Below are 23,398 nucleotides of genomic sequence, written 5' to 3'. Positions count from 1 at the left end.
ACACACACACTCGCACACAGGTTCACACTACTGCCCACATACATACACCTGTCCAATGACACCGTTTGGCTCTCTAACAATCTTGCTAATTATAATTGTTAATTAAATTTCTCATAGTGTCCTCATCAGGAGACTAATAACCTACATTTTACATAATTAGACCTTCAACCTTTAACTCTCTCTCCTGTTCATTCCATCCTGCCCTTCCTCCCTTTTACTTTCTCTCTCTTACACACACACACACACACACACACACACACACACACACACACACACGCGCGCGTCGGCTGCTCCACTCTACCATGCCTTTTCACCTCTGCCAGAGAGGAACGGTGCACTCCCCCCCAACCCCACCCCCACCCCCCGTCCACCACTGCCCCGCCCACCCTTAGCCGCCATGGCCGTCTGGCTTCTCTCCTTCCTCTTCCTCTTCTTTCTCATCGTCCTGCCTTTGTCCTGGATCGAGGCGGCGCCACCTGTGGGAGTGTCTTCGCTCCAGCCGCCGATGCCAACCCCGGGCCGTCTGCCGCTTCCAAATATACGCTAAGCCCCTTTTCCACGGTTGCCATGCCAGCCACTGGCACCCTGGCACTCTCTCTGATCTGCTCTTATAGGAGGAGGGCGGCCCGCTCCGTGTCTCGTGTAATTGGTCGTAGACGAAGCGATCTAGTCATCGGCGCGCTGGTCTTCCCTCCCGACATGCGTCTCGCGGGGCAGCCGAAGGGGCGGCTGACCCAGGGCGGCCCGGCTGGTGGCCGGTGTCTCTCTCGCTCTCTCTCTCTCTCTCGCTCTTTCTCCCTCTCTCTCTCTCTCTCTCTCTCTCTCTCTCGCTGTCCTCTTTCTCTCCCACCCTCCACCCATCTTTCTTTCTCTCTCTGGAGAGAGGTAACCCAGATTTCAAAAATGAATTGCTGCCTACTTCTCTCCATCTACTCCCTCCTTACATCTCTCAGTCAGTCACTCTCTCTCTCTCTCTCCTGCTCTCTCTCTTTCTCTACATCATCCCCTCTTCCAGTCGGTAAAAACAGAATCAATCTTGGAAAGTGAAAATCGCCTCCGTGTCTCTGCCCCTCTTCGCTCTCGATTGGATAAAGCAACACGGAAACCCTTCCTCTCCTCCAGCCACTTTCTTTCCTCGAAAGCTTCAGGCTCATCCCTCGCTTTCTTTCTCTTCTTTTTTCTCTCCCCCCAACCCCCCCGCCGCTCGGTGGCTGTCGAGTTTTTTTTCCCGGAGTGCAGTTACCTCTGACCGTGGCGTGTCGCTTCTCACGGTCCCGTGTCCTTTTTATGAGGCGGGGGTCGGGTCCGAGGACAAGCAGAGCCTGACGGGCCGCCAGGAACCAGAGGACAGAGAGAGAGGACAGAGTGTGGGCGGCGAACCCCTCTTCCCCTCGTCCGTTAACTGATCCGCCGCTCCTACAGGTAGGTGTTCATCCTCTCTTCCTCGCTCATCCCATCTCCTGTTTTCTCCCGCGTTCTCCTCCTCTCACCGTCTCTCTCTCTCTCTCTCGTACGTTCGTTTTTTTCGTCCCCCCCATTCCATCCCGCATCCTGCTCGTCTGAGCTGCGCGCTGGCTAGGGTCTCTGGAGGGAGGGGCAGTCCTGTCTGTGCTGCTGCCCTCTGACCCCGGAATCCACCCCCAGCTTGGAGCGGGGCTCCAGAATCAGGGGTCACCGGTCTGAAGGCGAGAGCCCCTTTCTGATGGGTGAATGCGGTGAGGTGGGCTTTGGGGGGCAGAGGAGAGGAGCAGGGGTTGGGGGGGCTGGAGAAGCATAGGAGCAGGTGGCAGGGGTATGGTTGACATGGTGATGTGGAGTGTGTGTGTGTGTGTGTGTGTGTGTGTGTGTGTGTGTGTGTGTGAAGTTGGGCAGGAGGCACACTAATCACTATGTGCTTTGGACTCCCTCTGGAAGCCTGTGTTTGTGTGTGTATTAACCTTTCCTTCATTCTGTTCACTAACAAACTGTCTCTACTCTCTCTCTCTCTCTCTCTCTCTCTCTCTCTCTCTCTCTCTCCTTCTTCCCCTCTATTTGTCTCTGTCTATCTCATCTCTCTCTCATGCCTTCTCCGTCTGCTCGTCCGTGAATTCCCTGTCTTCTCTTCCTCGATATCACAAACTCCAGCCCTTTTGGCGTCTCCATTCTGGATCAACTTTTTTTTGGCCCCCTGACTGCTTCTCTTTCTTCTTCCTGCGTCCTCCCCTCCCTCCCTCCCTCCCTCCCTCTCGCCTCCCCCCCGCACCGCCTCCAGCGGGCATGTCCGGCCCGGTCTCCCCCTCCCCCTCCCCTCTGCCCTCCCCTCTGTCCCCTCCTCCCAGGCTCCCGGTCTTCCAGCGGAAAGGGGCCCTGAAGCACAAGCGTGTCGTGGAGGTGAAGGACCACCAGTTCACCGCGCGCTTCTTCAAACAGCCCACCTTCTGCAGCCACTGCACCGACTTCATCTGGTATTCTCGCCTCCGGAGCCCCGCCCACCCTCCACACGCCCACACGCTCGGCACGCTTGCGTGACACACACGCTTTCCCCGCACGTTCTTGCGCTCCCCTCCTGCTCGACAGCTTGTTGCCGACTAGTTTTTCTGTGTTCCTGATGCTCAAAGTCTCCCTCGACAGCCACGCCTGACCGCTGGGGGAAGATCGCAATCGGGAAACGTTTCCTCGCAGAAAGTAAATTGATACCCGGCGTGTCCGTTTTTGCCGCGCGGCGAGGCGTCGACGTCGCCCCTCGATTAAGCCCCGTGTCTCGGTTAAACCTGCATCTTGGGCCATCGGGAATCGGGCCACAGTTCTGGCTGCCACGTTGCGTGGAGCCGGCCGGTCAGCCCCGGCCTCTTAGGCATTCCGAAGCCGTCCGTATCTCACAGATCATCTCCTAGATTAGAGTACCACTTCCAGCCCTCTCACGTCCTAGCCCTCGCGGGTTCTGCAAAGAATTCTAAAAGTTGGTCTAACCGTAGCTCCGTGGCTGTTTGAGTTGATAGACAACTGTGACTGAGCTGTGTTGAAACACCGTTCGCCGGTCAGGTGGTGCGTCCGACAGACGGTGCTGACGCTCTGTCCCCGGGGCCTCGACATGTTCGAGTGAGTAACGCCGCGGCCAGATGCTGCTCGCGTCCCTCCAGGTCGGTTCTCCAACAACCAACACTGCCAAGTCGGAGGCTGGCCAGCGTCGTCCATCCATCAGCGCAACAGAGACCAAGTGCCAATGTCTTCCGGCGAACTATTGGGCTTCGGTTTTGAAATACGGGGCAAATTAGCATTAGCAAACATAATAACGGTTCGTATTTAAAAGGCTAAACCCGCTGCCAATAAAAATTGATTGTAAGCGGCCCTGAACTTTTACAGACCTGACTGCTGTACTTTATGCTTGACGGTTACGGCACCTCTGACTGCTGGCGCTTAAATCTTTATCGCATCGCTTCGCGCATAATCGTGCTCAGGTATGAGGTCGCCTAGTGGACCCAAGGTTACGTTCGCCCTCGCTTTACGCGGGAGGGGCCGCATTGCCGTGAGCCGATCACAGAAGGGCAGGATTCCCGGTTCTGGGGTAAGCTCTGGAGCTTATCTGCTCGTCGGCGCAGCCTCCTGCATGGCTGGTGAGGCGCCAGCCCAGAGGGACCCTGTAAATTATGCAGGGCACTCTGGTAGAGCAGGCGCTCGAGCACATGCCGCACAGAGCGGCCCAGCCGGTACAGAGCTGCAGGCGTCGCGTGTCCCCGCTGTCCCTCGGCCCCCATCGCTCCGTCTGACCTGCCTGCTGTCCTTGCTGGCTTTCTCTCTCTCTCTCTCTCTCTCTCTCTCTCTCTCTCTCTCTCTCTCTCTCTCTCTCTCTCTCTCTCTCTCTCTCTCTCTCTCTCTCTCTCAGTCCATCATCTCCCTGTCTCTGTGTATCTCGTTCTCTTTCCTTTTCTCTCTCCATCTTTTTCTCCATCTCTGTAGTGCTGAGCCTGTCAGTCTCTCTGTCTCTCTCTCTCTCTCTCCATCTCTCTGCCTTGCTCTCTCCCTCTCTCTCTCTCTCTTTCTCTCTCTCTGTCTCTGTCTCTCTCTCTCTCTCCATCTCTCTCTCCCTCCCTCTGCCTTGCTCTCTCTCTCTCTCTCTCTCTCTCTCTCTCTCTCTCCTTCTCACTGTGTCTCTCTCTTCATTCTGGCACATCATTGCTAAGGCATTGTGGCACACAGAGATGTCTGTCGCCTGCTATAGTCTTTTTGCTTACCTTGGGAACATTATTTCAGTAAGTACACATCAAAGCAGAGGGTTTCTTTTTTTGCCGGGAGCGTTATCAGAATATTTCACATTAAAACATACCATTTGTGAAGGAAGGGGTTGCTCTTTATTTTGTTTAGCTTGTTGCAAAGCATGGAAATAACCGTTAAATGTACTGGAGTAATGTCCACTGGGTGCCGCTGTTTCTCAAAGTAGAAACACGCCTATCTATTGCCCCCTAGTGGTAAGTGATATAGACACGTTGTTTGCCACAAGATGCACTTATTGTGTGCGCGGCTTTTCTTCTTTCCTCTCGTAGGGGTATAGGAAAGCAGGGATTCCAATGCCAAGGTAACATAGTTACAGCATCTCTCACACAGCATGGCAGCTTTATTTTGGACAATACAGTTTGGAGGACATTTGTAACGATTAAGCTTCGCCTTATGTGAACTCTATTGTACTATCCCATCTGCTGATGAAACATCTAACTTGAGTGTCTTTCAGTTTGCAGTTTTGTGGTGCACAAACGCTGTCACGAGTTTGTCACGTTTACGTGCCCTGGGGCGATCACTGGACCTAAAGCAGAGGTACACACGCATAGAACATCCGTCAACACCCCCCCCCCCCCCTCTCTCTCTCTCTCTCTCTCTCCCTCTCCTTCTCTCTCTCTCTCTCTCTCTCTCTCCCTCTCCTTCTCTCTCACCCACCCACACACACACACACACAGACACTCATGCAATCTGATGGTGGAAACGACAGACTGAGGAGAGCGAGAGAGCGATTGTAAGAGGAACTGAACTGCTTTCTTTATTCCTTTATTCCTTTTTCACGCTGTGTCAACTTTACCTGCTTCAGCATATTCACCCGTAAAAAAAATGGACCAAATAGACTTTGAATGAGACCATGGCCAGTTTGTGCGTATGTGTGTGTGCGTTTGTGTATGTCTGCACGTTCGCACCTGTGTGTGTGTGTGTGTGTCCGTGCATGTGTATAAGTGTCAGAGAGAGAGAGATTGACAGGAGGATGAGAGTGTATGGACAAGCCATTGACTGCTGGCTTGATGCTCAGAGGTTGAAGAAGAGATGCAGGAACTATGCAAAGAGAGGGAGCGATGAAGGGAAGAGGACGAGATGACAGGAGCTCAAGATGAGAGAGAGAGAGAAAGAGTGATAGAGAGGCTGCAGAGACAGATGGGCAAAGATGAAGAGTGTGACAGGTCGGTAGAGAAAGAGAAAGAAGGGATAAGGGAGAGAGAGAGAGAGAGAGAGAGAGAGAGAGAGAGAGAGAGGAAGAGGGGAATTCATTTCGGAGGGTTCAGCTTTCACAGCTGAGCTGAACTCATTTATTCATCAGCCATTCAGCTGCCTGAAAATAGCCTGAGCTAATTGGCTCAGCCACTTCAAAATTAAGCCCTTCCTTATGTGTGTGTACGTGCGCTTGTGTGTGTGTGTGTGTGTGTGTGTTTACAGGTGTCTGTGCAGAGAGTCGGACTCATCAGAACACTTCTATTTATAGAGCGAAGGGCAGTATCAGTGGGATATATGAGGGGCCATTTAAGGTGAAGTCAGTGAAACGCTTGCGCATGTGCACACTACTTGCACATACCAATGAAACACTTGCACATGCATATGAAACATTTTCGCATAAATACTACTTACATTTGCATATGATAACTTACATTTGCACATTCATTCACTGCTGCGTAAACACAGTTTCACTATGCTTGTGCGTTTCTGTGTGTGTGTGTGTGCGTGTGGCTGCGTGTGTGTAAACCAATTTTCAGTGCACCCGGTATTAATTGTAACAGAAAGGCAGATATTTAACATGTGTCAGCAAGCTCATCAATATGATTTGAAGAGAGGTCTCTAAAAAAGAAAAAAAAACATTGTCAGCATGTAATTCTGACAAATGGAATATCAAAGGAAGGAATATTCTTACAGTTCCACCAACATTTTGTACAACTCATACTAGTGCAAGTTATCATACGCAAATGTTAGTAGTGTGATATTTAAGTGAAAATGTTTCATATGTATGCGCAAGTGTATCAAAAGTACACGCAAGTAGTGTGCCCTTGCGCAAGTGTTTCAATGATTTCGCCCTAAACGGCTCCTCACACTGAGATTCTCAACAGACACCTAATGTAAACCTCTGTCTGCTCTCCTCTCCTCTTTCTCTCTCTCTCTCTCTAGGATCTGAAGAGCAAACACAAGTTTAAGGTCCACACCTACTCCAGCCCAACCTTCTGTGATCATTGTGGTTCTCTGCTCTATGGCCTCATTCACCAGGGCATGAAATGCTCCAGTGAGTGTACGTGTATATTTGTGTGTGTGCGTGTATGTGCGTGTGTGTGCGTGTGTGTGCGTGTGTGTGCGTGTGTGTGTGTGTGTGTGTGTGCACGCGTGTGCACATGTGTGTCTCAGTGGGACAGCAACAGAAGGATATATTTGATGCACTTTTGATGGAAGTGACCTGCCAAAACTCCAGAGTCCAGGGCTTTTCCCAGGCTGCTCAAACCCGAGTCTGAGTGAAGCCTGATTTGCTTTACTATCAGGACATTAATTATTGCGCCATTAAACAACACTTTCATAACGAGAGGAAATGCAGTAGAGACAAACAGCTTTAAGCAATTTGGTTTAGAAGGAAATTGTGTCTTATATGCGTTATTTGAGTTTCAGTCCATTCCACCAGAGCTGGTGTTTACGATATTACCCCTGAGCAACCTGAGGCCAATGTTCGATCTTATTACCCATAACTCATTAACCCAAAATGAAAAAATGAACTGACTGTTACCTGCTGCAAATGTGCAGGGCCAGGGTTTTTAACACACGTTATTATATTCAACAACATGACATTCTATTATATTAAATAACGTGCCACGTTAACAAGCATTAAATCCATTTCTGCTTAATAAACATGTCCCGCGAGGCCCATCACTGGCGTAACTTTGCGTGAAATGTCATCATCAAGGAGACATCAACACCTCTTGCCTGTCTCTCAGGCCAGCGCAGTTGGTGATGGTGTGTTTTTCGTACACTTTTTTAATGCCACATTTAAAATGATAGTGCTATTGGATTACAGCTGTTAGATTTATTCCGCTTTGACGAAGCTGGAGAGTGGGAGTCGTCTCGTCCGACTGGAGTGGAAATGAAAGTTTGAAAAGCTACTGTCTAGTACAGTGATGAAAAGCTGCTCAGGAAACCGGTTCAAAACAGCCCATAGCGTCAAAGCAGCTCTGTGTAGCTGATAGAGCAGCGCCGCACTAGACCCAGTGTAGTGCTGTTTCCATGTGAACGCAGATGCAGAGCAGGTAGAAGCACTAAGAGACACCATGGTAACACAAGATAAGAACACAGTATAATAGCAATGTGGTAACGCATGATTAATAATACAATAACGCAAGATAACGCAGTATAATAACAATATAGTAACACCAGATAATAACACAGTAACACAAGATTAATAACACAATGTAATAACAATGTAGTAACACAAGATAACACAATAATGCAAGATAATAACACACATACCAATGTAGTAACACATAATTAATAACACAAGATAACACAATGTAATAACCATGTAGAAACACAAAGTAATAACATTAATAATTCAACATACATTACACAATGTAATAAAAATAAAAACACAATGAAATAACAGTGTAAAATTAATGTAATTTCATGAGGTCATGTAAAAACACAATATAAAAACTGTGCAGTAACACAAGGTAATAACTATATAATAACAAAATATATTAACACTATGTGATAAGATTGCCACTGTGTGGCAAGATTGGTTTGTGCCCACTGGCAGAGGAGAAGGGCACACAGGACATGCATGAGGAGATCATAAATTAAAACATATTATCATTTTTTTGTTTAAAAAAGGACCTCCATCCTGCCTCTTGCAGTGCGGCCACAGAACTCTGCATTAACCCACTGTCTACCCCCATTCATTTTGTGTGTGCACCCCCACTGAACATTAACGTGCTGGCATAATGTCAGCCCTGGGCTGCCATGGAGACATCTGGAAGCCGGGCAGTAGCGGGCAGGAAAGCGATGAAGTGCACTCTGATTAGTTCCGGGAACAGCGCCCAGCAGGAAGGCGTGTGAATGAGGGCGGGGCCTTGACATGCAGCCCAGTCCTGTGGACCGCGTCTAGTTCCGAGCCACAAGGGTGGGTTAGATAAAGTACAGCGTGTTCTGAGCTGGAGCGCCCGGTCAGTGCTGCCTTGGCCATCCATGAGCACTTGCGGTGCGTTTCCCTGGGACGCGGCGTTAGGGGGCCTGACTGTGGGGTCAGCAGATACACACAGGTGTTGTGGAAAGGAATTACACCAGAGAGAATACTTACAGAAGCAGAATGCATTGAAATCAAAGCTATGAAAGATTAACTTTGTGTGTGTGTGTGTGGGTGTGTGGGTGTGTGTGTGTACATCTCTATGTCTGCATGTGTGTGTGTGCTTGCATGCATATGTATGTCTGTGCGTGTGTGTGTGTGTGTGTGATTGTGTGTGTGTGTTTGTGTGTGCGTGCATCTGTATGTCTGTGCATGTGTGTGTGTTTGTGTGTGCGTGCGCGTGTGTGTGCGTGCGTGCATCTGTATCTCTGTGCACGTGTGTGTGTTTGTGTGTGTGTGCATATGTATGTCTCTGCATGTGTGTGTGTGTGTTTGTTTGTGTGTGTGCATGCATCTGTATGTCTGTACATTTGTGTGTGTGTGTTCACGCATGTGTGTGAGGTTGTGACATGAACGTCCATAAGCGATGTGAGAACAGCGTGCCCAGTCTGTGCGGACACGACCACACGGAGAAGAGAGGGCGGATCCACCTGAGCGTGCGCGGGGAGAAGGAGGACATATATGTCACAGGTGAGAGAACAGCAGGAGGCGGAGTCACGGAGGATAGGACACCACACACTGGCTGTGGGTTAAGGGAGGTGGGATATGGAGCAGCTAAGGGTGAGACTGAAGTGGGTTGGGGAAAAGGTGGCATAGTTACAGGAGACACTTATATAAACGTTTCAGACAAGTTCAGCAGTTCTCCAGCAGAGGGCAGTGGCATCCAGCGTCACTCATAGAGGGATAAAATGATGTAATATGTAATTCAGTGCACTTGGGAATGTTTTCTTACAACTGTGTGAACTGGTTACCCATGACACTGTATCCTGCATGCTTATATCATCCCATATTGGCACTCTCCTAATCCCTGCAATCCTGCCAGAGATGTTTGGACCTAATCTAATCATGTAGTGTAATCTGTGTGGTGCGTTCTGAATGTCAGGGTTGTATAATCTTATAACTGACAGCACCACAATCCTGACTGATGCCACTTCTATGCCTCCTCAGTGATATCACTGCTTTCCTGCCCCAGACTGGGGCGCTTCTGTGCAGCAGTGTGGTGGACGTATTTGTGGTTCCCAGCACACCTTCATTATCACACACACACACACCTCTCTCCATGGTGTCAGACCAACAACAATAAGAAGTTCGACGGGGGGAGATATTGGCATCTAACATGTTCCAAACATTTTTTTTTAATTAGGTAGGTTTTTTTTGCAGTTATGGGACTTTGCCTAACAGTGTTTGGTGTTGGCAGTGAGGGAAGCACGGAACCTGATTCCCATGGACCCTAATGGCCTGTCTGACCCCTACGTCAAGCTCAAACTCATCCCCGACCCCAAGAGCCACAGCAAACAGAAGACCAAGACAATCCGCTCCACTCTGAACCCTGTCTGGAACGAGAGCTTCACCTTGTGAGTGTGTGTGTGTGTGTGTGTGTGAGAGAGAGAGAGAGAGAGAGAGAGAGAGAGAGAGAGAGAGAGAGAGAGAATGCGTGTGGGGGCTCCAAAAACATAATTTCTTCTATATTTCATTCTTCACTCAGCATGTCTGTGGTGAGAAGGAATAACCATAAAGTTTGACTGAGTGTGTGTGTGTGTGTGTGTGTGTGTGTGTGTGTGTGTGTGTGTGTGTGTGTGTGTGTGTGTGTGTGTGTGTCTGCAGGTCCAAAATATTGTTCTTCTTTTATGCTATGTCTGTCTTTCTCTCGGTCTGTCCTTGTCTCTCTCTCTCTGTTCATCTCTCTCTTTCTCTCTTTCTCTCTCTCTGTCTCTTGCTCAAGCTCTGTGCGTGGTAGGCAGTGGGACAGGCGCTTGTCAATAGAAGTATGGGACTGGGACCGCACTTCTCGGAACGATTTCATGGGAGCTCTGTCGTTTGGAGTGAGCGAGATATTTCGACGTCCCGTCAGCGGATGGTTCAAACTACTTAACCAAGACGAAGGAGAATACTACAATATCCCAGTCCCTGATCCAGACCTGCAGGTACTGCACTCACACGAGCACTCTGGGTTCTAGAACCCTGTGCTCCTGCCATTGTGCAACATGCCCACATGGGGGCAGTAGAGTGCCACTCATGAGCCAATGGCCTCCCGCTCATTCGTGCTCTCTTTCGCCCTAGGAACCAGACGCTGCTGCGTCTCCCTCTCTCCCTCCTGCTCCTGCTTCCGTGGCAACACCTGTGCCTGCCGTGACCCCGCCCATTCTGAGTCCCACCCCCAACAGTGCCCCAGCAGGGAAGGGCCGAATTGGACTGCATGATTTCAACTTCCTTATGGTGCTAGGAAAGGGCAGTTTTGGAAAGGTAAAACACACACACACACACACACTCACACACACACACCCACACACACACACACACACACACACACACACACACACACACACACACACACTCACACACACACACACACACTCACACACACACACACACACACACACACACACAGATCAGTATTCACAAAGACACTTTATGCATACATTATGACTGCCTGTCACCCTCCCTTCCCAAAGTCTTCGACACGCTAACCTCCACAGAGGAGCCACTAGCAGACGAGGCCTGTAGTGTGAGCGCGTGTGAGTGGGACGAGTGGGGCCCTGTGCTAAAGAGGCGGCCGCCTCAAACTCCTGAGAGCAGCGCGCTGCTTCACACTAGGACAAACTATTTATAATGTTGTTATGCACAACACGGCAGTGTTTCTGTGCAGAGGAGACGTACTGTTAAACCCCACACAGAAAATTCACCCACACATTACCCGAAGCTCAGACAGTCTTACACATTTTTTAAAGGTATTTATAGGTGTGCCACCTACAGTTGTTTCTGCTATGATATGGTCCTATGATAAATTTACTCTGATATGATCCTATAATAAAGATTTGGATTTTGTGGTATGGACAAGGCACTGGGGTCTATGGAAAAAACATTCAGATCTGAACAAACATTGATGCACTCATCTACATAGGTGTGAGTTCTCAAATGCAGTAGTATGGGTATATAGGGTATATAGTAGGATGGTATATAGGGTATATAGTAGGGTGGGTATATAGGGTATATAGTAGGGTTGGTATATAGGGTATATAGTAGGATGGCATATAGGGTATATAGTAGGGTGGGTATATAGGGTATATAGTAGGGTTGGTATATAGGGTATATAGTAGGATGGCATATAGGGTATATAGTAGGGTGGGTATATAGGGTATATAGTAGGGTTGGTATATAGGGTATATAGTAGGATGGTATATAGGGTATATAGTAGTATGGAATATAGGGTATATAGTAGGGTGGGTATATAGAGTATATAGTAGGGTGGGTATATAGGGTATATAGGGTATATAGTAGGGTGGGTATATAGGGTATATAGTAGGGTTGGTATATAGGGTATATAGTAGGATGGTATATAGGGTATATAGTAGTATGGAATATAGGGTATATAGTAGGGTGGGTATATAGAGTATATAGTAGGGTGGGTATATAGTAGTATGGGTATATAGGGTATATAGTAGGGTGGGTATATAGGGTATATAGGGTATATAGTAGTATGGGTATATAGGGTATATAGTAGGGTGGGTATATAGGGTATATAGTAGGGTTGGTATATAGGGTATATAGTAGGGTATATAGTAAGAGGCCACTTTAATAAGCCCGTAAAGGAGAACATCTCCCCAAAAGGCAGACGGGAATATGACATTACAACACACAAAATGAAAACCAAACTCTAATACAGCTAACAGAGCTTTACTCAGAAAGAGAGGGAGGGCAGGGAAAGAGAAAGAGGGAAAAAGAGAGAAGGTGAGAGAATAGAAAAGAGAGAGAGGAAGAGTGAGACACCCAAGAGGAGAGAGAGAAAAAGCTGACATGGAGCAGGAGAGGGAGTGGGCGGGGCCAGGAATGACAGACAGAGAGGGAACAGAGTGGATGTGCGGAGAGAGATGGAGTGGGCGGGGCCAGGAATGACAGACAGAGCGGGAACAGAGTGGAGGTGCGGAGAGAGATGGAGTGGGCGGGGTCAGGAATGACAGACAGAGCGGGAACAGAGTGGAGGTGTGGAGAGAGAGGGAGTGGGCGGGGCCAGGAATGACAGACAGAGAGGGAACAGAGTGGAGGTGTGGAGAGAGAGGGAGTAGGCGGGACCAGGAATGACAGACAGAGAGGGAACAGAGTGGATGTGTGGAGAGAGATGGAGTGGGCGGGGCCAGGAATGACAGATAGCGCGGGAACAGAGTGGATGTGTGGAGAGAGATGGAGTAGGCGGGGCCAGGAATGACAGACAGAGCGGGAACAGAGTGGAGGTGTGGAGAGAGGGAGGATGTCACGCATGTGGAATCACTCAGCCAACGGCAGGTGTGAAGTAAAGTGGGTGGGGCTTGAGTTAGTGGTAGACAGTGAAGCGTGGTTATTTTTCTCCCTTTAATCATGTAATTTGGCTAGTAGACAAACGTGCATTTCATGATTATTTCCACTAATGTTAGCTAGTGGCTAAAGCTAAACATAGCTATGCATCACAGATCAGTCACATTTGAACGAACGTGATGATTTCACGGATGCTGCTGCGGTTAAGCTGTAGAGGTCTTGCTACACTATAACCATCTAATTTTCTCAAGGGTAATGTTGCGGTCTTGTTTTGTAAATGTCTACCTCCCTACTGCTGAAATGCCCTTAACGAGACCTCCAAGGGACTTCATGAGCATATATTCTTAGCTCTGGCTATAACTAACAATTTGTAAGTTCAAAGTTGACCAGCTATTATATTGGTGCTCTACACAGTAGACTGGCTTGGAAGATTGCAGGCGTCTAGCGTGGTTTATTTCTCGGCAGTAAGACAAAGCCATTGAAATTCTAGTCTTTGGAGATTTCCCTGTCTTTCAGATGTCATACTGTTGACATGCGGTGAAAATTGCAGTGTGCTGCATGGCGGTATGATGCGACTAGTCCGATTCTCTCGTTTCATCAAGGCATTTTAAGAACCGAAATAAAAATAAGTCTATAAAATAATGATACGCCATGCGGCGTGTGTGGGGCAGGTGATGCTGGCAGAAGAGAGGGGAAGCGACGTCCTGTATGCCGTGAAGGTCCTGAAGAAAGACGTCCTGTTCCAGGACGAGGACACCGAGAGCGCCATGGTGGAGCGCAGGGTGCTGGGTCTGAACGGCAGGCCGCACTTCCTCACCTCGCTGTACTGCGCCTTCCAGACAGAGGTGCGGGTGCGGGTGCGCGCGCGCGTGTGTGTGTGTGTGTGTGTGTGCGCGCGCGCGTGCGGGTGCGTGCCTGTGTGTGCGAGCACATCTGTTTGACAGCGTTTAGGATTCGGTGCAATCTTGAACTGACCTGAAGGAAAGAACGAGCCGGAAAAACAAAGCGAGATTTACAGAGAGAGAGAGAGAGAGACGGGCAGCGAGGACTGTGTACGAAGTTCTAAACTGCGCTACACATGCTGCGGCTGTTCTGCAGCGACGTGCTGTAGCACTTATCATGCACAGACGCACGCACTGCAGTTCATACGCTGTGCTGACGGTGGAAAGCATGCCCCCTTTATCAATGCTTTTGTCTGCAGTGTGGCAACATGTTCATCACTCCCACGCATGTTTGCAGCAGCGCTGACCCCGGGGGCCTTAACAGCCGCCCAACCGTGTCCTTGGTCAGCCCTGGCTTAACGCCGGTCACTTTGGTGGGGGGGGGGTTGGAGGTTACAGTAACGCTGTACAGTAACATTATATCATTATTTTCACTTAATTAAATGGAGGTGCGTCATAGCCTAAAAATGAGCCATCGTTATTAAATTAATTAATTACTCCTGGTGCTCTCAGCAAGGACATTAACAGTCCTAAGGGGCGGAGCTGCTTAATGAGAACAGTCTGCTTCTTTTATTTTGAGGGGTATTACATAATCCACCAACGTGGGGAGGGCTGTCTGTCAAAGGACGTTAAGATTAAAAGGGAGTAATTGACAAAGTCTCTCTGCTTTCATTATGCGATTATTATTATCACTTTCAAGTTTCAGGTTTTCTGAAATTGTGGTGTGTGTGTGTTTGTGCATATCCGTGCCTTTGTGCAATACTGCATAAAGGTATATGTATACCATTTTCCAATAATATATGGATTTGATTTCTCAAAATCTCATTATCACCTGTAAGACCTTTAAGGATTATTATTTGAATGTGTGTGTATTTTGCTGTGTGTGTGTTTGTGTGTGTGTTTTGTTAATCTTTTTGAAGTATGAGATTTTCTTAAATCAATAGCAAATCGTTGTTCCAGAAATGTTCATTTGAGCGGGAGTGAAATCCTGATGACAGATTGTTTGTTTATCGGTACATTAGGAGACAGTTTGCCAGTCACATATGCTCTAACACCCAAGTCACATGACCATATGCAAATATTTAAAACAAGTGTGAAACTCATCAATAGGAGATGAAGAAAGAGCTTTTGGAACATTGAAATTTCCCCCATTACAGATGTATGAACTGTAGTGTATACACTCATGTACAGATGATAATTTAATTGGTTAATCATTTTGTTTGCGGTGCAGAATTGTTTAGACCGTTCACAGGAGCATTCGAATCAAACCACATGATCGATTGCCCTGGTAACCGCTGGCCTGTTGCAGGACCGCCTGTACTATGTGATGGAACCAAACCGCATGATCGATCACCACGGTAACTGTTGGCTTGTTGCAGGACCGCCTGTACTATGTGATGGAATACGTGAATGGCGGGGACCTCATGTTCCACATTCAGATCGTGGGGAAATTCAAAGAGCCACATGCAGCGTGAGTATCTTTCCTTCCCTCTAAGGCATTGGGGTCATGACCCTGCTCCTGGTTTATCGGGCCCCCGCGTGCTGAACCGTGCCACTGCCGCTCTGTCCTGCAGGTTCTACGCGGCAGAGATCGCAGTGGGGCTCTTCTTTCTCCACAGCAAAGGCATCATCTACAGGTATAGCACGTCCCTCGTGACAAACAACGCACCCACGTCCCTCGTGACAGTCTACGCACCCACGTCCCTCGTGACAGTCTACGCACCCACGTCCCTCGTGACAAACAACGCTGTATACTGTGTATACTGTGCGCTGTCAAGCACAGAACACTACAACAAGCAGGCATGCATCCTCTCTCTCCCTCTTTCTCTCCATCCTCCCTCCCCCGCTCGTCCTCTGTGCAGAGACCTGAAGCTGGACAACGTTCTGTTGGATAGCGAGGGCCACATAAAGATCGCCGACTTCGGGATGTGCAGGGAGGGGATAGAGGAGGGTGACACCACGCGCACTTTCTGTGGCACTCCTGACTACATCGCTCCCGAGGTTGGTTTAGCCCCGCCCACTGCAGACCACCAGCACGCACCTACACACACTCACACCTCAGAAGACCAGGGGGAATCTCAGAAGTGGCATGAAGAACCTCAGAAATGTTCAGTTGTCTGATACTTTTTAATTTAAATGTAATTACATTTTATTTAATTAAAAAGAATCTTAACTTGTATAGCGCCATTCCATGTTATTTGTTTAGTCGTGTGCCTTGTCGTATCACAGCTGTAATATGTGAATGTGACAGTGATACTTTGGATTGTGCTTGTGCGCGCGTGCGCACACACACACACACACTCACACACACTGGACTTCATCCCTGCATGCATCTGCACGATATAATTAAACCAGGAGTGAAAAAATCACTGTTATTGGTTTCATTACATAAAAATGTGTTGATCCTTGAAAGAAAAAATATGTGCCCTGCTGCCAAGGAAATAACACACACGCATGCACATACAGTTGCTTGATTATTGTGTCATCTCACGCACAAACGCACTCATGCAAACACTGCACAAAATGTGGCGATGTAATGATCATTTTAGTAGCAAGGCACTGCAACATGGTGTAAGGTCCTTCTCTTGTCTGTGAGGAAGTGGGGAGTTCTGCTCTTTTGCTTCTGTCTTTCTTTGTCAGATCGTAGCCTATCAACCCTACGGGAAAGCGGTAGACTGGTGGTCATATGGGGTTCTCCTTTACGAAATGCTGGCAGGGCAGGTAAGTCAGCATTAACACTAGCCCAGACTGAGAGACACTGTACAGTATCGTTGTTTATGTGCGCATTGTGTACATACATGAGTTCTTTTGAGAGTCTGATGAAAGTTTGTCTGTGTTATGGTCCAGAGCGGGCATTGTCACAGAAAAATGCATCCTTTGGAGCAAAACTACCATCTTGCACGTTCCCTGATGTGTCTGCTTTGAAAGTGACTGGGGAGTTAATGGACTGTGTGTAGTGTTGGACTGTTTATTGCTCTTCTTAGGTGCATGAAGACAGTTCCTCTGGAATTCACACTGTGAATGAACAATGCTTTTATGCACAAAGTTCATCCTTAATGTGACGTTCAGCTCAGATTTCCTTAACGTAAATACGCCTGGGCTGACTTCTTCGTCACTTAAGTATGCGCTTTACTTGCAGGGTGTTCGGGTGAACTGCATGAAGGTGCAGAAGGTTTTGCACTGACTTCTCCTGCGATCTTATTTTGTTTAGAAAGTGAACATGACACTGCAGTGGAAGCTAACGCACATTCCTGCCGATATTTGTCCCTAATGACGTTTTTACAAACTAGCTTCAGAAGTATAACAAGAGAACATTTGCTTGCTTTTCATTTAATTAAAAACAGAAAATCTATTTCTGCCCCAATCTGAGTAATTTATTCATAATTTGTATCTTAGAACTGTTCTTATAAGGAAAGTGTTGTTTTTGGTTTTGACCTACATTTTTATGTACTTTAGAGAAAATCTATGTCAGCTGAATAGACAGAGTGCGCAGGATAGCCTAAATCATTTTAGTTGTCGTTGTTGTTCAGTGACAAACAGCGGTTTGTTCTGCATTATTGTGGTTTTGTATGGGGGTGGATTAAAAATATAGTTAGCTTTGGAAAAAAGATCCTTTTGACTGTGTTGTGATACACATGGAACACTGTTGAAGCAGCCACTTCAGCAGTGTAGTTGCTATATAAAGGTTTGGGTGCAAATGAGCCCAGGCAGGTTCCTGTAAACATTCCAGTGAACTTTGCCATGGTTTAGGTTACCTAACACCATATGATCGTCTTTATGCACGGTTTGTAATAACTGATACTCATTCGGTTGGTCAGAATAACAGTAGTTTTTACCTCTTTTTTACCATTTGTTTACATTAGTACCCCATCGTTTAATGTAAGTGAGGGGGGTTTAAACTGTTAAGACATATACGAGAAGGTCTTTTCTAAAGTTCTCGTCTTATGTTGGGAAATGAAAGAGTAATCAATTAAGCTACTGTGCTGTTTTCAGAAATGTCTTGTGAACACTGTGGAGCATTTTAAAAGTGAAGAAACCAATTATTATTAATCATTTAAACTCAATTGATACTGTATATACTGTGTTATAGTGTGGTTTTACTTTTCCAGCCTCCATTTGATGGCATAGATGAGGAGGAGTTGTTTCAGTCCATCATGGAGCAAAGTGTTTCATATCCCAAGAGTCTGTCTCGCGAGGCCGTCGCCATCTGCAAGGGGGTACGCTACTCACTGCTATTTTCAGAAGGATATAAGTCGATGTGGAAGAGCCGATTTTGAGAAACTTTGGCAGTGTTTTCTGTTAGCACGTTGTGGATATCGGAGAGGGTCTGCGCAGACTGGAAATGTCCCTACTCCATTAATGAGCACAGATGAACAAAGAGCCCTGCCCCGAGACGCGGCTGTGCATGCTGATGAACATTATGATAAATCAAAAATTAATTTACAGTGTCTCTCGCTCTCTCTCTCTCTCTCTCTCTCTCTCTCTCTCTCTCTCTCTCTCTCTCTCTCTCTCTCTCTCTCTCACTGTACCCCCCCCCCCCCCCCCCCCAGCTCCTGACCAAGAACCCAGCGAAGCGTTTGGGTGGAGGAGACGATGCACAGAGAGAGATAAGGGAGCATCCTTTCTTCCGCTGGATAGACTGGGAAAGGCTGGAGAGACTGGAAATCCAGCCACCCTTCAAACCTCGGGCTGTCAGTAGCACTCAGAGTGTGATGGTTTGGGGTGGGGTAGGGATTGACTGCAAAGAATGGGGGATATGTAGTGCATTCACAAGTGGGTGTGGAAAAAAAAGAAACCTTCCATGTATATGACTTGCGTGTGTGTGTGTGTGTGTGTGCACGCGCACGCGCGTGAGCGTTTGTGTCATCATGCTCATTGTGTCTTGCAGAGACTGCAAAATTAAAATGAGGTCAAGCCTAAACGACCCCAGGCTCTGCCTACATATTGCTCATGCTGAAGGACGCAGTCCTCATCCCTGCTGTCTGCCTGTGTTCGTGTGGTGTGTGCACGCGTGTGTGTCTGTAGTTTGCTGGATGGACTGCAGGGGGCAGAAGGTCAATCCTCGCTGCCCGCACTAGACTGCCACATTAAGCCCCAGGACAGCAGGACATCCTCATACACAGTGCTGAAAATGAATGCAGGAATGCGGGCCTGCGTCTCCTCACAGTGCATGTTTAAATAGCTATCAGATAACAGTGCCTTCTCTCTTTTTTCTACAGGGAGGGAAAAAAGGAGAAAACTTTGACAAGTTTTTCACGTCTGCCTCTGCCGCCCTCACGCCATCTGACCCGGATGTACTTGCAGCCATCGATCAGGAAGATTTTCGGGGCTTTACTTTTTTCAACACTGATTTCACTGCATCACCGCTCACCGCTGTGTGAACTCACACAGCACAAACCAGCTTCTCCTTGCCCACTTATCACTACTCTTTGTTCCCTGCAACCTTAAAACGTACTTGCTCTATAAGCCATGAATTAAAAGTAACCACAATAGACAAGCCACTGAAGATTTAGTGTGCAGTAAAATCGCCAGTGTTAAATGAACGATGGATTCGAATGCACTGTTCCTGCTCAGGCAAAATGTCTTCTATAGTTATCTAGAGAGTCTACCTGTATCACTGGGTGGCATTGCTAGCCATTAAGAGAATCGAATATGCTCAGAAATAATCTACTGTGTGCTCTGTAGAAATCATATATTAGTTATACATGTAAGCATTTTTGCACTTCTCTCTGGGAGGACATCAAAATTCAAAATGCCTGGGGAACTTTTAAGTGCATTGTCACACCGCAAGACGCTCGCGGACCGACAACAATAGAAGAGTTTATTAACAATACAGTCAACAACAAACAAATCCAAAAAGCAAATCCAATCCAAAGTCGAGGGGCGATCATGGACAATTTAACAGGGGCAAACAGGGATATCCAAGGCAAGGCAGAAAATCGAGGTAGAACAAAATACGAACAATGGCCAAAACAGGGAAATGCACAGCAGTCCGAAAATAACGCTCGATATGCACTTAAACAGGTCGTATGACTTGCTTAAGACCGTGCAAAGCATATAAATAGGCTACGTAAATGAAGAACAGGTGCAGGCACTTAATATTCCGGTGACGAGGATCTCCCCGGAGGATTCTGGGACATGTAGTTCGTGGCAGATCTGACGGACTGCATGACATCCATATTGTTATGGGATGTCATTTCTCACGGTGAATACCAACTTACGTTGGCCTGTTCTCACCAGACACACCTAGTGGTGTCAGTGGTGATATCATCTACTTAAAGGGGTGCATTCAGTTAGTCAGTGAAGTATGTGATGTCCTGTGAAGTCCACATTATGGACTGTATTTGTTTGCTTCCATACCTATCTGACTATGGTTGATGAGCACATCCAATATACTCTCCCACCAGTTATTGTCTGATGGAGTGGAGAGCACTGTATTTGACTCACTGGAATAAAATCACCAACATGGACTCATGGAATCTTGTACCTTCTCCTCCAAGTTAAATTGGAATATTGCTGTACGTGCATGCACAAAACGTGAGAGTTCCATTCAAATCTGAAAGAACCATGATGATCGATGTTACTTAGCAATAGTTAGAATAAAAGGTGATAACCGTCCACGCTCTGTGGAAATGCTTTCTTTTGTTTTACAGTGGTTACAAAGCACTGGAATGACTTCTATAAGTTGCTAATTAAGAACCAGTGTGGTCAATAGTGGCTATTTCTTTTGTCCTGTTGAAACGCAGTGGTAGCAATGGTTTCTGTAGCGTGCCGAAGACTCCAAGATCTCTTTCCTTTAGTTTAGAAAGTACATTTCTCAGTTCAGTTTAGACTTACTTTATTATCATTCAAAATTGGTAGAATGTATAAATTAAATCTTAATGTGGTAATTGTGTAATTATAACAAATGTGTACCGCAGATCCACCTGGTTGTTATATATGTTCTAAATTACATATTTGCCCTCTGAGTAAAGATATGTAATACTGCATGAAGTATTAAAACCATGTATGCTTAAACAGTGGCTGTTGTTGCTTGTTGCTTGAAAATAGGTGTCTATGGAGGAGAGGAAACTGTGCCAGTTCCTTTCAAAAACTGGAATCTTTCCTAAACATGGTAATCTTTTCCAACTGCCTCTGATTACACAAATGGCAAGGCTTGGGTGCTTATATACTTGTTCTACAAAGAATCATGCCTGCAGTACCTGGGATGGTTTTATGATTAACATCCTTCTGAAAAGAAATCCTGAATTCTGTGGGTCATGAAGGATGTCTGAAGGATTAGGACACTTTAGTACTCTATGGGTCGACATATTCCAGCCAGCCTTCACGAACACCACACGGTGTAGGAGAGTGGCCACTGATGAACGGAACCTTTTATGTGACTGGCCAAAGGGGGGAAAGAGGAAGTTAGAATTGATTTTAAAACTCTGAGAGTATAACTGGCCCTAAGAGTCATGAACACTGGTGATTTTACTGTGTATGGCAGAATTCACTTTAGCTAAGTCGGCTAACCCTAGATCAAGCCATCATTCCAGATCGTTATGCCTTGGGATTATTGGAACATACCGCTGTCTGAATGGATTTTAGCCAGCTTTAGCAATGTTCATTATATGAGCTGCCATTAAACTAAATTTTCACAGTTTAACAATTTTAACAATTAAACTGTAAATTTTGACATTTGAAATTGTAATTCAGTACAGTATCTATTGATTATGATATTACAGTGTGAGAAAGCTTATTATCTACATTTTATATTATGATATTATTTGGTTGATTATTACCTATATTCATAGTCATACATAGTCAACTATATGTATGTAATCTATTATTTTTCAGCTGCATAAACCAAATATAGACGATTTCACATCAGTTATTAGAATAGGTTATTCCATAAGTATCACTTAACAACAAATAACAAATATATTCATGGTTTTAATTACACTATATTAGTTACAAAAATATGCAATATAATAAAACCTATAATAATTACATTATATATACTTACATATATAAATTATATCACTCGCCTTTTCCATTCATTAACAAATGAAAGATATAAAATCACTATGATAAAAGCGGTTGGTTTGTCTATTGATTAAGCCTAAATAAGAATCCTAAACTGCTTAATTCTAAATAAAAATCCGTATTGTGTGCGCATTTGGAGTGCGTTTCCTTGACTGTGCCTGTGTGCTTGCTTTGAGGTTTTGCAGATATGGGTTAGGTCGGGGAAACTGGCTTCAGATTATGTGCAGAAATTCAGCCTCAGACACCCAGCCTGGAAAAGTCTGCATGGCGTGGCAGGGCCTACCCAGCCTATGCTACCATCCTGCACAGCCAGCCAGCAACACTGCAAAAAGACACATCGACCACATACCACTTCTTAAGAGAGCGGTGCAGGCTTAAGATGTAAGACCGTATAATGTGTCCCACATTAACTGGTCAATGTATTATACATCTCTGTGCTCGGAAGGTTCTGGAAACAACCGTGTGCTCAAAATCACATTGCCAAATGAATCTCTTTTTTGACTCCATTTCTCACTGGTAGTTAAAGTTGTTGTATATGTTGTTATTTCAATGATAATATTTAAGTGTTATTTAAATATTTCACCAGTGAAAAAAAAATCAGAAAATGTAAATGTATTTAACTATGTAGTAATATAATTGAAAATAGATAGATAGATAGATAGATAGATAGATAGATAGATAGATAGATAGATAGATAGATAGATAGATAGATAGATAGATAGATAGATAGATAGATAGATAGATAGAATAAGCACATCATGCGCAGTAGTTTGGTAATTATTTGTTTTGCATTTGTTAGGTTGTGAAATAAAGTTCTTATTCCAATTGGATGTGCTCATTAGTTTTCTTTTCAGTTCTTTACTCTGCCACCAGTTTCTGTGTGCCTTTCTTCTGACTGTCATGTTTTCTTTTTTGAAGCAGCTGCCTTCCACAATGTACTCAGGAGGCCACCAAGACAGTGAAACCACGTCTTCAAACATCTCCTAGCCTCACCTCTCCGGTCTCTGTCCCTCCTCTCATGCCTCCAATCCGGTTGGCTCCCCCAGGGACTCCCCCAGGGACTCCTCAGATCCCCTGCCTATCTCATTCCACCATAACCTCCTTACTGTAACTCTCTCTGTCTCCCATCTCACTATCTTTCTGCTTCTCTTTCACTGTAAACTGCTGAATTTTAAAACTCATTCTCTTCATTTGAGTGTGTGCTCATTCTCCTTTGAAAGTGATTGACATATAAGCTGCCACCTGTTGAATATGTAATGACACATTAATGTCTGTGAGGCTAAGGCTCAGCAGAGACATGACACTGAAAATAATGGATACAATTTCGTTGACACGTTAATAGATGATTTCTCCTTGTCTGAAGGGCTTTGAGTCACATATGTTATTGGGAGATTTCTATATGCTGTTGATGTAGCTTCTAAAAATATAGAACATTTTCAACAGCCTAAAGATAGGAATGGAGGAGTCAGTAGAGGATAGGAGAGATGGGGAAAGGAGAGACACATATGTGGGTTTTGACAGTAAGCCATTTGTTTGTGTGTGT

At 46.1% G+C, this 23,398-nt stretch overlaps 1 protein-coding gene across 2 annotated transcripts; it reads left to right on the top strand.

Moving 5' to 3' along the window:
• Positions 1–618: 618 nt before the first annotated feature.
• Positions 619–20,840, top strand: prkcg (protein kinase C, gamma). Of its 2 annotated transcripts, XM_035531132.1 has the most exons (17): positions 619–1,422; positions 2,252–2,444; positions 4,521–4,552; positions 4,706–4,788; positions 6,391–6,502; positions 8,942–9,070; positions 9,798–9,954; positions 10,323–10,524; positions 10,661–10,843; positions 13,561–13,734; positions 15,210–15,301; positions 15,405–15,467; positions 15,693–15,831; positions 16,471–16,551; positions 17,940–18,047; positions 18,381–18,521; positions 19,050–20,840. In XM_035531132.1, the coding sequence occupies exons 2-17, from the start codon at positions 2,257–2,259 to the stop codon at positions 19,209–19,211; spliced, it is 2,046 nt and encodes a 681-aa protein (XP_035387025.1). In that variant the 5' UTR covers positions 619–1,422; positions 2,252–2,256; the 3' UTR covers positions 19,212–20,840. The 2 variants fall into 2 exon arrangements, with proteins under 2 accessions (XP_035387025.1, XP_035387026.1); XM_035531133.1 differs by lacking the exon at positions 13,561–13,734.
• Positions 20,841–23,398: the final 2,558 nt, after the last annotated feature.

This window comes from Electrophorus electricus, chromosome 10 (assembly GCF_013358815.1).
Source record: "Electrophorus electricus isolate fEleEle1 chromosome 10, fEleEle1.pri, whole genome shotgun sequence".
In the NCBI taxonomy this organism is placed as follows: Eukaryota; Metazoa; Chordata; class Actinopteri; order Gymnotiformes; family Gymnotidae; genus Electrophorus; species Electrophorus electricus.
The sequence above is the reverse complement of the archived record's forward strand: the minus strand, read 5'-3'. Positions and strand labels throughout refer to the sequence as shown.